The sequence below is a fragment of the Hippopotamus amphibius genome, chromosome 8, assembly GCF_030028045.1.
Source record: "Hippopotamus amphibius kiboko isolate mHipAmp2 chromosome 8, mHipAmp2.hap2, whole genome shotgun sequence".
NCBI classification, from domain to species: Eukaryota; Metazoa; Chordata; class Mammalia; order Artiodactyla; family Hippopotamidae; genus Hippopotamus; species Hippopotamus amphibius.
The window spans coordinates 10,383,005-10,399,939 of NC_080193.1; the positions used below are offsets into that span (position 1 = coordinate 10,383,005).

Below are 16,935 nucleotides of genomic sequence, written 5' to 3' on the forward strand. Positions count from 1 at the left end.
TTGTTGATAATTCCAGTTGGTAAGTTTTAATCATTGAGACTTCTGCTGAGAGCCCTAGGTTCATAACCACTCTTAGGAAGCATTAGTTAAGCCATAGCAACTTAGAAGCACATCAGCGTCACCCTGATATTTTGTATGTCTATCCTTTGGACAAGTTTCTGGTTTTTTCTTTTTGAGTATATAATGTGTCAACATTTCAAAAGTCTTTATAATTAAAAAAATAAAAACTTTAGACCCCTCCCACTCTAATACTCCTTTCATTAGTTCAAATGACAGTTTATTTGGTATATACTTATATACTGTGTACATTTTTATAGTTTATTTATATTCTGATTATTTTTATCTAACAAAAATATTTTCCATTATCATCCTCATACTGATTTTTAGCAATTTGATATTTCTTAGTATTACTGTCTTATTGCACTCTTTTTGGACATGTGAGCTATCAAAGAACCATCTTTTGATGTACTCTTTTTTTTTTTTTTTTAATTTTTATTGCAATATGGTTGCTTTACGGTACTGTTAGCCTCCACTGCACAACAGGATGAATCAGCCACACACATACAGACATCCCCTCCCTTTACTCTCCTCCTCCTGCTTTTAATTTCTGTTCATCAGTAGTGATAGTCCCTCTTCCGTTTTCTATTTTAGTCATTTATGTCTTCTGTCTTTTTTTTTGTTAGTCTAGCTAAAGGTTTGTCAATTTTGTTGATCTTTTCAAGAAAACAACTTTTGATTTCATGATTTTTTCTTTTTTCTATTTTCGCTCTTCATAGAGTTCCATTCTGATCTTTATCTTTTCCTTCTTTTAGCTTGCTTTAAGTTTTTTTATGCTTCTTTTTCTAAGTCCTTAAGGTAGAAGCTCAAGTTATTGATTTGAAAGCTTTTTTCTTTTTTAACATAGGCATTTAAAGCTGCAAATTCCCCTCTAAACACTGCTTTAACTGCAACCCATAAATTCTGTTATGTTGTATTTTCATTTCGTTCAATTCAGAATATTTTTCCTGGTGACTTTTTCCTTGGCCTATGGGTTCTTTATAAGTGTGTTGCTTACTTTCCTAATAATTGGAATATGTCAGAATTCTCTGTTGCTTGAAAGAATTTCAACAGCCTGATTCAGTTCCGCTGTGCTCAAAGACATACTTTTTATGGCTTCAATCTTGTTAAATATTTGCGACTTATTTTATGGCCTAGCATATGATGTGTCCTGGAGAATGTTCCATGTGCAGTTGGAAAAATCAACCTTCAATGGAGGGTTGAGAGCAGGGAGTGATACTATCTGGTTTGTGTTTTAGAAAGATTGGTCTAGGTTCTGTATGGGAAATAGATTGTTAAGTAAGGCGGAAGAGTGAAATAGGGAAAGCTGGGAGACTGCTGCCCTGGTATAGGCAAAGAATGATGGCACTTTAACTAGGCTGATAGTGGTGGGGTGAGATATCCATGGATTTAGGACAGGATTGCTGGTGGAGTGAATATAGTGTGTGTGAGAGAGAAGAGTCAAGGATGACTCCAAGGTTTATGGCCTGAACAGCTGGAACCAGTGCTGGTGCCATTTTTGAGATGGAAAGGTCTGTAAGAAAAGCAGATTTTTCATGGAAGCTTGATACACAAAGCAGATACAGTTTGTTAAGAGACTGATATTGGTTCTAGTATGGCTCGTCCCACTGTTTAATTTGGGGCAAGTAACTTAACTTCTGTGAATCCGTATCTTGAAAGTTATTTCATTAGTTATGAGTATTATAACTGTAATTTATAACAATAGTGGCATAGTGTTAACTATATTCTGACTTGGAATGCACTCCTCTCTTTAAGCTTTCCAGGGTGATTTGTAAGTGTATTGTTTTAATAGTGATTAACCAAATATAGTTTTACAACAAATTTTCACATCTTTTTGTGTTTAATAAATAAACCATACGGAAATTACTGTTTTGGTAGGTCAGAATTTGTCAAATATTGTAGTTTAACTGATAGGTTCTTTTTTTTTTTTTTAAATATTTATTTATTTATTTAGACTGCACTGGGTCTTAGTTGTGTCACATGGAATCTTTAGTTTTGGCATGTAAACTCTTAGTTGTGGCATGCATGCGGGATCTAGTTCCCTGCCCCAGGATCAGTACCTGCGCCTCCTGCATTGGGAGCTCAGAGTCTTACCCAGTGGATCACTAGGGAAGTCCCTATAGATTCTTTTTACTCATTGACCTGGGATCCCATGGGGGTTTTTAGGAATACCTCTTATCAAAAATATCTCTTTGTGGTAACAGAAATGAAAATTGCAGTAGTCAATGAGGTAAAATTGGTAGCAGAGTAATTTCCTTGATTCTTGCTTTAATGTAAACAACAGATAGCTGGATGAAGAACTGACCTATTATTTGGGTGTGGATTCCTTGATGAAAATACTTACAGGGAGGTCTTCAGTAAGGCACAGCCAGTTGGTTACCCTAGGGTGCTGAGTGATGCTTCCCATTCTATCTTGCTCTCTGACTTCTACCATTTCTACCAGTTTAGATGCTTCTCAATTGTTGTGAGTGACTTCTGTTTCTTACTCTGAGGGGGTTGGGTAGAGATGTATAATTTTTATTGGCTATTATGATTTTTTTTTACTTAGACATTGACTATATTAAAGAAACCTGATGAAGAAAATAGCTAATATTTTACTGAACGTTTATGTGCCAAGTACAGTGCTAAGTGCTTTACATAAAGTCTCATTTAATCCTCAGATCAATTCAACAGTATAGGTATTGTTCTCATTTTATAAATGAGGAAACTAGGGCCCAGAAATGTTAAGTAGCTTACCCAACTAATAAGTGATGGAGCTGGGATTCAAACTCTGGCAGTACTTTACTGCTGCTGGCTATTGAGAACAGTAACAGAATTTCAATTATGAAGCAAATAAATTGATTTGGTAGTAAAGTCAGAAGGAATGAGAAGCTCTCTTAAAAACCCCTTTTTGGTGATTTTTTTTTTTTTTCTTCAGCAGTGGTTCTCAGACCTTACTGTGCATAAAAATCACCTGGGGAAGATTGTTCAGTAGGCTAAGGATGGAGGCCCAGCACCTCATTCAGGTGACCTACACCACACACTTCGATCAACTCTTTTCTAACACTAAGTTGTTGCTTCTTCATTGCTGGTAGCATTTTACGGACCCATTCACTGGTATGTTATTTACCATTTACAACTCTATTGAAGCCCTCCTGAAGTTCTCAAGAGTTTCCCTTTTTGCTAAATCAAAAAAGTTTCCCCTCGGTCTTCATCCTTGATAAGCCTTGATGGTTTACCACCAGTATTGCAGATTTCTCCTCCCTTGGCGTCCATGATTCACTTTCATGCTCCCTTCCATACAGGACATGCACAAAAAATGCTTCTTGAATTTGATTAGCTCTCTCCCTATTGCCCCTCCAAATGTCCAGCCAGATATGTTTTTATCTCCTCTGATTTGGAACCATAAAAATATATTATTTGATCATTTAAGTGATTACATTTTATTTATTTAGAGCTGTGACAACGTGGAGAAAATCATAAAATACAGAATAAAAGATTTGTGAATTGCACTGGTTAGTTCCCCCCACGCTTTCACATTTCTAAGTACCAAGGGGATACCTGCCAAATGAAACTAGATTCTAAAGCCCAGAACAAATCCTTGATTTAGGACCCCTTACGTTTGCCATCCCTTGGCTGAGCTTTGCTAGCTGGACCTCCTATATTACTTGAAGATGACACCTGTCTCTCCTTAATCTTTCCAGCTGCTCAGAAAAAAAAAAATAGCATAATTACTCATCTAATATATATGTACCCAAGCCTTTGACAAATCAACAAGAGAACATTAATGGAGGGGAAAAGGACTATTCTGATGGGCATATAGACCCAAGAATCACAATGTGAGGATGGTTTAGAATTTCTCAGGCAGCTTATTACTGTTAAGACACTTAAGTTCTGTCCCATCAGGAATCATATACAAAAAAATAACAGGTTTGAAGTAGATCTAAAAGGAAATCAAAAGGAAGATGCACTTTATAATCAATAGATAAATAGATAATATATAATTATAATATATATCTCTATATATGTGAAGTTGCTATATAAAGGAATAATGAAACTTTTATAGAGAAACTACTATGTTTTTTTAAGTCAAGCACCTACCTGTGCTTTCTCTAATGGTGAGGGTAGTTCATTTGCTTATGTTCATACGTACTGTAGGAAGACAATGTCATCAGGTTAATAAGACTGCAGAGATGATAAGAAATGCACTTTATATGATTGTGTTGCCCTTCATAACTAAATGCATATAATTGTCAAGTTAGACTAGGTTAACCAAAATAAGTCCAATTATGGTTCACAAATGTCATGATGTGTTTATTAGATAATGTAGGGAGTAGTTATGTACATTGTAATTTATGTGGACAAGTTCCTTGATATATTTAACAGTTTTATCTGTTCCTTTTTCAATGTTCCATTTATAAAAACTGCTGTAACTTTTCTAGAAACACACATTTAGCTTAAAGCCAAGTTCAACCATATAGTGTTTACCTTGACCAAGTGAATTCTCCCCTTCATTATGCTTGCTTTCAATATTGAAATGATCAAAAAACATGGTATTTTTAAAATAAAATACTAAAATAAAAAATTTCAATTTGCTTTTCTCCTTCAGTGTTCAGAATTGTATTCTGTTATCAGAATTCAAGCAGATGAACAAGTATAACTTTCAGTAAATGTGTCCTCAGCTCCATTTTGCTTCCTGCAATTGTTTATTTTTGCTCTGCCCTGTCCAGAAGGATTTCAGACCATTCATTAAGTTTTACGAGTTGTGACGAGATAAGGTAAATTAAAACAGGGCCAAAGAAAGGAAAAAGTATGGGTGGAGACAAAGTAGAGCCAAAAATAAGTCTAAAAATGCATACATACCATATTGGCCAACACCCTTACTACTGGTGGTCCACAGATACCATAGTAAGCTTTCTAGCAGCCAGCTTTCAGAAGAAAGAAAGAAATTTAGCACTTCACAGTGTCCTTGAATGAAAAGAACCCAGTTGTTCAGAGGAATTGTGATTATTCTTGGCCTTAAGATCAGACAGACCTTTATCCCAAAGACCCTCAGAGGATGCAACATTGAATTTCATAGCAGTTCATGCAACAAACAGTGAATGCTGGTATTTCATAAGAGACATTCATTGTTTGTTGAATGAATTATAGTACCTTCAGTATAAGCTGGTAGCATTTCGTGAGAATAGATTTCAACAAAAGCAATTTTGCCAAAATTGGGGAGACACAGCCAGCAGCAGAAAGTTGTGGTCTAGGTTGCTAGCTTACTGTGGTCTAATGTTACATTTTATAATATCTGGAGAAATTAATGGCTTATTAGTTCTTCAACTGATTATTCCTGAATATTGATTTCTTGATAAGTGTGGGCAGTGGTCCAGACGTGTACTCTGTGGCCGGCTGAATACAGACCTCTTTGTCTTAATATTTTTTACAGCACATTTACATTTTTGTCACAACCAAGGAACATAAAGTGGCCTAACTATAAGCCCATATTTCCCCTTGTCCTTATCAAGCAATAGAAGTTCTCATGGGCCTAGGACTTTCTCAGAAAATCCTCTATAATCCAGTCTAGTACCTAAAGATACTAATAGTTGATTTCCTAAAATTCTATTCCTTACAACTGAATTAGTTTTAGGCTGAAAAAAATTTAGAGCAAATATAACCAGATATTTACCTCATCCACAATAAAACCTCTGTAAAGCACTCAGAAAATGTTAAACTACTTCCTGATGTGTAGTGTCTGTGATAAACTACTTGTTAAATGTGCATCAGAGTGACCAAAAAATGCACACTGGAATTTATACTTACACATCAACTTAAATTTGAACAATGTTGATCAGTTGTCATTCTTTCTGACATAATTATCTGGCAGGCTCAGTTGTCGGTTATACCCCACCCATCAAGATCAAACCATATCATCTGTCTGTAAAAGGTTGCTTTTCTTACTATTTCTCTCTAATAAGGCAGGATGTGTGCAATTCATCCAAAAATAATATCAGATCAAGTCAACCCAAGGGGAAGTATTCTTAGCTTTTTTTTTTTTTTTTTTAAATGAAAAGGAGTTGTATGTATTGATGTGGAAAGATATTCTTGGCATGAATGAAAATTAACTTAGGAGATGACATTAATCCTCATTTTTTAAAAAGGCAAATATATACCAAACATTTTTTTTCTGGATTTTTTTGTACCATTCTCTATTGTTTGAGTTTTTAAATAACCATATATATTACTTTTTCAAGAAAAAAATGGAGAAGTTGGGTTGTTTTGTAAGAGGAGATGATACAGCCAAGGCAGGGTGGTATAGTAAGAACCTCGGTTTCCTTACTACAGGGATAATAATAGAGCATCTCTGTGTAGTTTGCTAGGGCTGCCATAACAAAGTACCACAGACTGGGTGACTTAAACAACAGAAGTTTGTTTTCTCACAGTTCTGGAGGCTAGAAGTCCAAGATTGAGGTGTTGGCAGAGTTGGTTTCATTCTGAAACGGCTTATAGATGACCGTCTTCATATGTAGATGGTGCCCTTCGCGTGGTCTTTTCTCTGTGTGTTCATGTGTCTAGTGTGTCTGTCTCTCTCTCTCTCAATCTCCTCTTCTTATAAGGACAGCAGTCATACTTTGATTTAGTTACTTCTATGAAGGCTCTGTCTCCAAATACAGTCATATTTTAAATTATAGTTATTCCATTAACCAAAAGAAATATTGACTGTAAAGCTCCCAGCATAGTGCCTAAGAGTATAAGCTCAATAAAGGTTAACTGTTATAAATATTTTAATCCACAGCTGTTTACTCAGAAGACCATCTCTTCTACCCGGATTCTTAGTAGTAGGCTTTTTTTTTTTTTTTGGTGGAGGATGCGGGCAGTAGTAGGCTTTTAATGTAGCTTCTATATGAGCATCAATAATTGGAAGTTTGTCTGCCTCCTACAGCTTGATAGCCATAACTATTTCCTGTTTAGTCATAGTTGGCGAAAAGACAAATGAAAATAGCAAATAATAGGCTATAATTTAGATGGCTTTTTCTGTAATGGTAAATGGTTGTTTTTGATGGAATAGCCAGAGCTCAAGTCTTTCTGTTAGTATTTAAACACTGATTTCAGTAAGTTAGACTTGCTGTTTGTTAAGCAGATAGCCAGGATACAATTTGGATGGAATGTCCAGTAATAACATTATGATGTATAAATGTCATATTGGGGGCTTCCCTGGTGGTGCAGTGGTTAAGAATCCACCTGCCAATGCAGGGAACGCAGGTTCGTGCCCTGGTCCAGGAAGATGTCACATGCTGTGGAGCAGCTAAGCCCGTGCGCCACAGCTAATGAGCCCACGCTCCACAACTATTGAAGCCCGTGCACCTAGAGCCCGTGCTCCACAGCAAGAGAAGCCACCGCAGTGAGAAGCCTGTGCGTTGCAATGAAGAGTAGCCACCGCTCACTGCAACTAGAGAAAGCCCGTATGCAGCAACAAAGACCCAACACAGCCAATTAATTAATTAATTTAAAAAATCATATTGTATATTATTGCATAGTAGTAACAATAGGGTTGTGATGGCAGGGTTGGGGGGATTGAAGGATAGTCGTCTATGAAGATGGAACAAACTATTCTAGGTTCAGCCAAGCAATTTCATATTTGCAGAGTTGGGATAAAGGCCCATAATTCACAGTAGTCCCTGGATAGCTCAGAAGGCAGGGTCTTCTACAAAGGCTTTACTTAAACAGCTTAAGTTTGCTGTCAGCTATGCAATGTGGGTAACCATTACTGGACCTCAGTCACAGAAGCCTGGGATCTGCTAAACTTAGGTCCATAGATCTTGTTTTATAAAACTGGAATGCATGTATCTTACATGTTTGAGCAAATATATGGGGCCTCACAACCTCATTTGGCCAGATTTGTGTTTTGTGTACTAGTGACCCATGGTAATGCATCCCAGTATGTACAAGAAGTTAAGTAGGGACATCAAAGATATTTTTAAATACCCAAATCAAACTTCTAGAGATGAAAACGATAATGTCTGAGATCAAAAATACATTGGATGGGATTAACAACAATTAGACATTACCAAAGAAAAGATTAGTGAACTTGAAGGCACAGCAGTAAAAGCTATGCAGAATGAATTAGAGAAGGAAAAAATGATTTTTTAAAATAAAAAGTGTCATCGAACTGTCACTGGACATCAGAGTGAACTCCAGTGGCCTAATATGGTCGCTGGAGTCCCTGAAAGGAAGGAGAAGAAAGAGAGGGACTGAAAAATGCTTGAAGAATGAATGGCCAAAATTTTTCCAAACTTGAAGAAAACTGTAACCCACAGATTCAAGAAGCTCAGTAAACCCATAGCACAAGAATCATGAAGCAAACTATACCAAGGCACATCATAGTCAAATTGCTCAAAACCAGTGATTAAAAAATGCAAAAAAGCAGCCGAGGGGTAAGGGGATGGGGGGCGGGAGGGAATCCAGTTTCTCATTGAAAACAACACAAGTGAGAAGACAGTGGAACAACAGCTTTAATGTACAGAAAGAAAAAACTGTTAACATAGAATTCTATGGCAAATGTATCTTCCAAAAATAAAGGAAAGGTAAAGATGTTTTAAGACACACACAACCTGAAAGAATTCTCCTCCAACCAACTTGCACTGCAGGTGTTCAAGGAAGTACTTCAAGCAGATTAAAAGTGGTACCATTTGGAAGTCTGGGTCTACACAAAGAAATGAAGATCATCAAAAATGGTGCCTATATGGGAACTCCCTGGCAGTCCAGTGTTTAGGACTCAGTGCTTTCACTGCAGTGGCGTGGGTTCAGTCCCTTGTCAGGGAACTAAGATCCTGCAAGCCACGTGGGGCGTTGCCAAAAAAGAAAAAAAAAAAAGAGAGAGAGAAAGAAATGGTGACTACAATGATAAATATAAAAGGATTTTTCCCCTTATTAATTAAAACTCTTTAAAAGATAATTGACTGTATAAACAAAAATAATAATATAGTATGTATGGAGTTCATAACATAATGTGTAAAAATAAAATGCATGATTATAGTAGAACAAAGGTTGAGAGAAGAATAAATGTAAACTATTGTCAGGTTTTAATACTGTATATGAAGTACTGCCATATAACTTGAAGGTAGACTGTTGATTAAAGATGTATACCATGAACTTTACAACAGCCACTAAAATAAAAGAACAAAGAGTTATAGCTGTTAAGACGACAAAGGAAATAAAACAGAATCATAAAAAAAATACCGTATTAATCCAAAAGAAGGCAGGTAAAGGGGAGCAACAACAAAAAAGATAGGACAAACACGATCGTCTCAGACCAAATCATAACAATAATCATGTTAAATGAAATTGGCCTAAAAACTCCAATTAGAAGACAGCAGTTATCAGATTGAATTAAAAAGCAAAATCCAATTACATGATGCTTACAAAAAGCACACTATAGATATAAAGCCAGAAAAAACTTAAAGTAAAAGGTTGGGAAAAGATATCCCTTATACTCATCAAAAGAAAGCTGGAGTGGCTATACTGATGTCAGACAAAGCAACTTTCAGAGCAAGGAATATTATCACAGACCAGAAACCTTATTTCATAGTGATAAAAGGGTCAGTTAAGCAACAAGACATAATATTAATGTTTGTGCATTTAATAGGAGATTTTTCAAAATATGTGAAGCAAAAACTGATATAACTTCAAGGAAAAATAAATCCACAAGTGTAGCTGAAGATTTTTAGTACCTCTATGAATAATCGATAGAACAGAGTAGTCAGAAAGTCAGTAAAGATAACAGTGGCTTAAACAGTATTCTCAACCAGCTTGACCTGATTGACATCTGTAGAACACTCCATTCAACAATGGAATACACATTCTTCTCAAGTGCATGTGGAACATTTACCAAGATAGAATGTATTCTGGGACATTAGAAAAACAGTCTCAATAAATGGATTCAAGGCATATAAAGTATGATCTCTGATCTCTGTTAGTCAGCTGGGGGCTGCCATAACAAAATGCCACAGACTGGGTGCCTTAAACAACAGAAATTTGGTTTCTCACACTTCTGGAGGCTGGAAATCCAAGATCAGGGTGCCAGCAGGGTTGGGTTCTGGTGAGCAGTCTGTTCCTGGCTTGCAGGTGGCCCCCTTCTTACTCACATACGTGTTCTTTGGTGTGTGCACACTTCAGGAGAGAGCGAGAGAGCGCGCACGCAAACTGTGCTTTCTCTTCTTAGAAGGATACCAATCCCATCGTGAGAGCCTCACCCTCAGGACCTCAGCAGAATTACCTCCCAGAGGCCTCGTCACCAAATACCATCCATCACTTTGAGGGTTAGGGCTTCAACAAGTGAACTTTGTGGGGGACACATACATTCAGTTCCTAACAAATCATGATTGAATTGAACAGAAAGAGCTCTGGAAAATCCCCCGATGTTTGGAAACAAAAATAACACGCTTCCATGTATCAAACAAGAGATCGAGAAGGAAATTGGAAAATCTTTTGCATTAAAAGAAAGTGAAAACACAACACACCAAATTTATGGAATGCTGCAAAAGCAATACTTAGGAAACTGTAGCTCCAAATGCCTGTATTAGAATAGAGAAAAAAGTATCAATGATCTAAGGTTTTAGTTTTCTTAATAAACTAGGGGGGAAAAGGAGCAAATTAAACCCAATTCAGTAGACGAAAGGAAAGAATAAAGATCAGAGCCAAAGTAAATCAAATAGATTTTCTCTGCTGGAGAAGAGTCAGTGAGACTAAAGGCTGATTTTTTTTAAAGAATCAATAAAATTGGTAATTCTCTAGCCAGACTAATCTGGGGAAAAAAAGAGAATACATAAACCTAATATCAGGGATAAGAGATGTAACAGTATTACTAGAGCCTACAGATATTAGAAGGATAATAAGGGACTACTATAAACAACTTTATGCCAATACATTTGATGACTTAGATGAAATGAACAAATTTTTTGAATGGCACAATCTACCAAAGCTCACGCAAGAAAAAATAGGTAACCTGAATAGCCTTATACTTATTAAAGGAATTGAAAATTGCCAGACTTTTCCAAAGTGACTGCACCAGTTTACATTCTCACCAGCAGTTTGTGATGGTTCCAGTTTTCAGGCCTTGCTAACACTAGGTTATTATCTGACTTTTTGGTTACAGCCATCCTCATGGGTATGAAGTGGTACCTCATTGTGGTTTTGATTTGTATTTCCCTGATGACTAGTGTTGTTAAGAACTTTTCATATACTCGTTGGCCATTCGCTTATCTTTTTTGGAGAAATATTTATTCAGAGTCTGCCCACATTTTAATTGGGTTGTCTTTTTATTATTGAATTGGAGGAGTTCTTTCTATATTCTAAATGTAAGGGCCTTATCCGAGACATAATAGCATGTATTTTCTCCCATCCTTTGGGGTTGTGTTTTCATTTTCCCGAAAGTATTCTTTGCAGCACACAAGGTTTTAATTTTGACAAAGCCCAATTTATCAATTTTTCACTTGTGTTTTTGGTGTCATATGTAAGAATCCACTGCCAAATCCAAGGTCACAAAGATTTTGTCCAAAGTTTTATAGTTTTAGCTCACAAATTATTTAAATTAATTCAAGTGAAATAAAATGTAGAGTTCAGGTCCTCAGTTGTGCTTCCACATTTCAAGTGTTCATGTGGCCAACGTCTACCAAATAGGTCAGTGCAGGTACAGAACATTTCCACCATCACAGGAAGTTCTTTTGGACACACACTTTATAGGAACACAGTAGTAGAAAATGAGGTAAGGACTTGAACAGTTCACAAAACAGAAAGAGATGGGCAAGCTCAGGTACATAAAATTTTCTGATAGTTCAAGAATTCTAAATAAGGAGAGAAATAGCATTTTTAGTCCCCCAGATTGACTGTGTCTACTTCCTTCAGGTCTTGACTCAGAAATCACATCAGTGAGGCCTTCTCTTGCCCACCTTGTTTAAAATTTCAAATCTACCCTCTCCATTTCCTGCATTTTCTCCTTAGCTCTTCCCATTAACATACCATATATTTAACTTACTTTTCTTGTTTATTGTCATTCTCCCCTCCTCTTTGAATGTAAAAATCCACGAGAGTCTGTTTTATTCACCATTTATTGTCTCTCTAGTACCTAGAACATTCCCAGATATAGCAGAAGCTCAAATACATGTTGTTGAATGAGAGCTGGCAAGGTGTAGAGAAACAAGTGCTCTCGTACGCTGCTTTCAGAGAGTAAATTGGTCCACTCTTTTTGGAAGCAGTTGTATGGTATGTAAAAGTCTTAAAATTGTGCTTGCCTTTTGACCCAATACTTCTCCTTCTAGGTGTTTAGCATAAGAAAGTAATTAAAGATGTGCTCAGAGTTATGGCTGGAATATTCAGCTTTTATCTGCAGTCAGGAAAACTCTTGAATTGACATTGGAAGGAATGTAGATTGTTTTTTTAAATGTGGCATCGAGAACTGTTTTGCAGAGTTGTTCAAAAGAGATCTTCCTTTCTTTCCTAATGCTCTAGCATTTAAAAATATGTCTCAGGGAATACGGGGATATGTGTATAAAAACAGATGATTGAACCTGGTGTACCCCCAAAAAATAAAAAATAAAAATAAATAAATAAAAATATGTCTCATTAGTGACTTTTCTGGTCTATTTCTTAAGCAAAACTAAAACTTACCTATACAATTTTTCCCCACAGGTCCCTTAATATGGACTTTGAAAATCAAGATAAGGAGAAAGACAATAACAGTTCTTCTGGGTCTTTCAATGGCAGCAGCACCAATAATAGTAAGGCATTTTATGACAATTAACTTTCTACATGTAGTTGTCTTAATTTGATTCTGTAACCCCAGTAGATAATTAATTTATTGGGTTCAAGGATTCTGTTTGGTATAATAATAAAATTGAATCTGTATGGTGTAATTTGTTAAAGTCTTTATGTTCTGAATCTGAACTACAGATTTCTTGTGCACTGCTTTTTTTTTTTTAAGGGATATAAAACTATTGACCACTGTTCACCAGTATTTACAATAAAGTAAACAATATACAGTTGAATAACATTCTGATCACTACAGAGTTATTGTTTTTCCTGGCTTCTGCTGAACCAGTAACCCAAAATACTGAGAAGACTGAGCGTACATGTAAGAAATGGTTTGGGGTGAAGGTTGAAAAAAACATGCAGATCAAGTTTAGATTAGAAAAGTTTATTTACTCATTTATTCCTGCAGATCCTATGTTGTCAACATCTCTAACCATCTGATTAGATTTCCATGAACAAGTCTGAGACATTACATGTAACACAGCCTTTCAGCAAATATAGTACAGAGATTTCAACTTCTTGTAAAAGAATGGTTTGCCAAAAGGAACTTTTAAACGTCCGTTTAACTAAGTCTTGCTTGGCTAATTAAAACATGCCAGAATTTTTCTAGTTTTTTCATTTGGGTGGGGAGGTTGTTGACAGTGATAAAGTTTTCCTTTCAGGGGTTTTGCATGTAAAAGTCCATTTATATGACTGTAAACATGGATGCAGATTCTGATAGGACTGCTGTAAAAAATTATCCAATTTAAATTGTTTACATTAATTTGTCTACTTAATTACAAAATTATTTAATTTGAAAGGTTGAGACTTAAATTTTCAATTTAAGTTGAAGTGATTTCTTATACTGCTCAAAATGATGGAATCCCAGAAACATGGGCTTTATTCATGGTTGTGAGAGGCTGTTTTTGTTTTGGTAAATGTATTTAAACAACAACAACAAAAAACCCCAAACCATTTACATATATATTTTATGTATACACATACAAAAAACCCAGAATGGTCCTTAGGCATATTATGACTTAAATGCAAATTCTGAATTCTGATTGAGTAATGACTATGGAGATTTCCTCCAACATTTAGAAAAGCTGTTCTCTAATGCAGAGGAAATAACATACCATGGTCTCAAATGTTCTTTTCTGCTAAAGAAAGTAACTACAGAAAGCTTTTATTTGTTCTAAGTAACCAGTGCTACAGATGCAAAAACAAAACCAAAACCCAACAACTTCCCCAATACTACTTCAAAAGAACATATCAAGCTTGATTTTCATTAAAATGTAGTTATTTCTTCACATTAATAAATCAAAAAGCAAGACACAGATTTTATACATATATATAAATATATATATGAAAAGCAGTATAAACAATTACTGAGCTTCATCTTCTGGACAAGAATGCCAAGTTAGTCTCTCTTCATAAAAAACAATTACAGTTTGAGGACACTTCATATTTGCCTCTTTTGCCAGCACCAAGTCCGCCTCATCTGAATCCTTCCATTTCATGAGAAACATTAATTCTCCACTGCTGTCTGTGGCACCAATGATTCGTTCTGGATCAAGACCTCTGGCAGAACCTCTTGGTTTATCAGCAGCATCTCTTTTCTTCTTTGATTTGCTATCATCAGGTTCACTGTCAGATAAAGATTTCTTTTTGTTCCATCTTTTTCTTTATCAGCTTTTTGAAAATTAAGAAATGCTTCAATTAACTCTGGACAATCTAAATGTTCTTCAGGTTCCCAAGTGTTGTCTGCATCTGTAAATCCCTTCCACTTCAGGAAATACTCCACCTTCCCATTCACTACACGTTGGTCCGGTACTTTTTCTACTACAAATTCTTCAGGTTCTGCCTCTTTGACTTTTTTACTCTTTCCATTCTGTTTCTTTCCCATTTTTTGCAATGTAGTTTTATTGGAGGCCACTTTTTATTGCAGACTTGAAGAGCTATTACGTTTGTGGCGTGGCGCCTGGTGGTCCCCCGAGGGGAGAGAGAGGGAAGGGGGGGGGGGGCAGTGAGGGCCGTGGCCAAAGGCTCCTCTCTTGTGCACTGCTTTTAATTCATGCCTAAAAGCTTGCTACCAAGATTCTTTATTTTCTTAAAGACAAGCAGGATAGATGGGTATCTGCCTGCTTATAACTTCATTTAAATCCTTTGGTGAAGTTGATAATTTTGTAGGTGTTGATCATAAATTCATTTAGTGACTCTTAAAGATAGCTACTTGAAGTACTTGTAAAACTGTTGTATCTCTTCTGATACTTAAGATTTTAAAGAATATTTGCTTTGAAAAAACAGAAGTGTGCTATATGGCAGGTGTTCAGCAGCATTATTCATAATAGCCAAAAAGTAGAAGCAACTCAAAGATCAATAAATTAGTTAATGGATAAACAAAATATGGTACGTCCATACAATGGAATGCTATTCAGCATTAAAAAGAGTGAATTACTGAAATATGCTCTAACATAGATGAACCTCAAAACACTGTTAAGTAAAAAAAGCCAGATAGCAAAACTACATATTGCATGAGTCCATTTATATGACATTTCCGAAAAGGCAAATATATAGAAAAAGTAGATTAGTGATTGCCTAAGGCAAGGGATGGGAAGGAGAATTAACAGTAAACTGGCATGAGGGATCTTCTTGAGGTGATAAAGATATTCTGAAACTAGATTATAGTGATGGTTTTGGTAAGCTTATTTTTTAAAAAGTATTGAATTACACACTTAAAATGTGTAGATTTTATGGTATGTAAATTGTACTGGAAAACTGTTAATGCTTACTATAGAAAGAGGACTGAATTGGAAGTAAGGAGACTTAATTTGATAATATTGAGAGATTGATATCGGGTATCTACCATGTACTTGGCATTTATTAGCTATTTTGAAAGATGCAAAAGTACAAGAGCTGGTACTCAAGCTGTCACATAGGCAGTGTGGCCAAAATACTTTCCAAGGTGTTAATACAGTGCTAAGACAGAGTAAATACCACTTTCCACTCTGCACCTGGAGCAGGTACTTTTTCTCATGGACCATAGCCTCAGAATCCTTCTGAACAAGCATCTACTATCAGTAGATCAGAGTAAACACCAGAGATGAAGTCATTTTGACATCCATGTACAAAGAGAATAAAGGGAAAGGCAAGCCAAAATGAGCAACAGTGGGTCAAGTCAGTAAGGGACTCTCCTGGAGAAAGTGAATTTGACATGAAACAGTGAACTTGAATTGCTGGAGGAGAAGCTCCTCCAGGTGAGAAGAGCACATAATATAGGCACAGAGGAGGAGAATACGCATGACTTGTAGGACAAATCAAAGTCACCACCTAAGAGGAAGGAAAGACTGGAGATCTAATATAAAGTTGAATAGAATATTGACGGAGGATCTTAGACATTAAGTTGAAAAGAGATTGCTTAATGTCTATTTCATTTTCTCTAGTTATTGAATATCCCATCAACTAAATTATACTTGCCCAGTTTTCATCTAGTTAAATGTGTTTCATTGTCCCTAGCAAAGTGAAGTGCATATGATAAAGTAAGTAGAATCATTTTAGTATAATGAGCCTTTTCTTAAACTGATGACACACACACACACACACAAAACTTATGACACAGATTAAGTAAGTAAAATACCGTACTGGTACCTTACCAGGAACCTGGTACAACCCAGTGTCAGTATCCAATTTTCGGGTTAAATTATTACATAGCAGCTTACCTTCTATCAGTAGTTTAAACCAAATCACCTCATACACTTGAAACTTCTTTAAATTCCTGTGTTATAATAGCATATATACAAATGATATACTTAAAACAGATTACGAATCTGTTGTGCATTGCATCACAGAAACCTAAAAGAAATCAATAGTATGTATCTAAGTACCGTTTTTATCCTCAAATAAATAAATGGTTAGGTCAGTCCATGCAAAGGAAGGAATTTACCTGGTAACATCAGTTTTGTATTTCTCGTTGTTGAACAGAATCTAAAGTAGTAGGTGGTTGTTTAATGGTTATTTCCTTAAAAATACCTCCTGTGTTGTGCTAAAATTACCCTCAACAAATGTATTTCTTTAGTGCCTAATCTGGGCCATGGCTACCAAAGAGGATAAGCACAGACCAGGACAGAA

At 36.0% G+C, this 16,935-nt stretch overlaps 1 protein-coding gene and 1 pseudogene across 3 annotated transcripts in view; one reads left to right on the top strand and one right to left on the bottom strand.

Annotated features, from left to right (window-relative positions):
- Nucleotides 1-16,935, top strand: part of SPPL3 (signal peptide peptidase like 3) — a 92,398-nt gene that overhangs the window by 60,477 nt on the left and 14,986 nt on the right. For 2 of the 3 annotated variants that reach the window (XM_057744823.1, XM_057744824.1), the window contains exon 3: nt 12,709-12,797. In XM_057744823.1, the coding sequence (XP_057600806.1) occupies nt 12,709-12,797 (89 nt within the window). Of the gene's footprint in view, nt 1-2,974; nt 3,063-12,708; nt 12,798-16,935 lie in introns of all 3 variants that reach the window. The other variant, XM_057744825.1, reaches the window with a different exon arrangement.
- LOC130858424 (chromobox protein homolog 3-like) lies at nt 14,193-14,713 on the bottom strand (annotated as a pseudogene).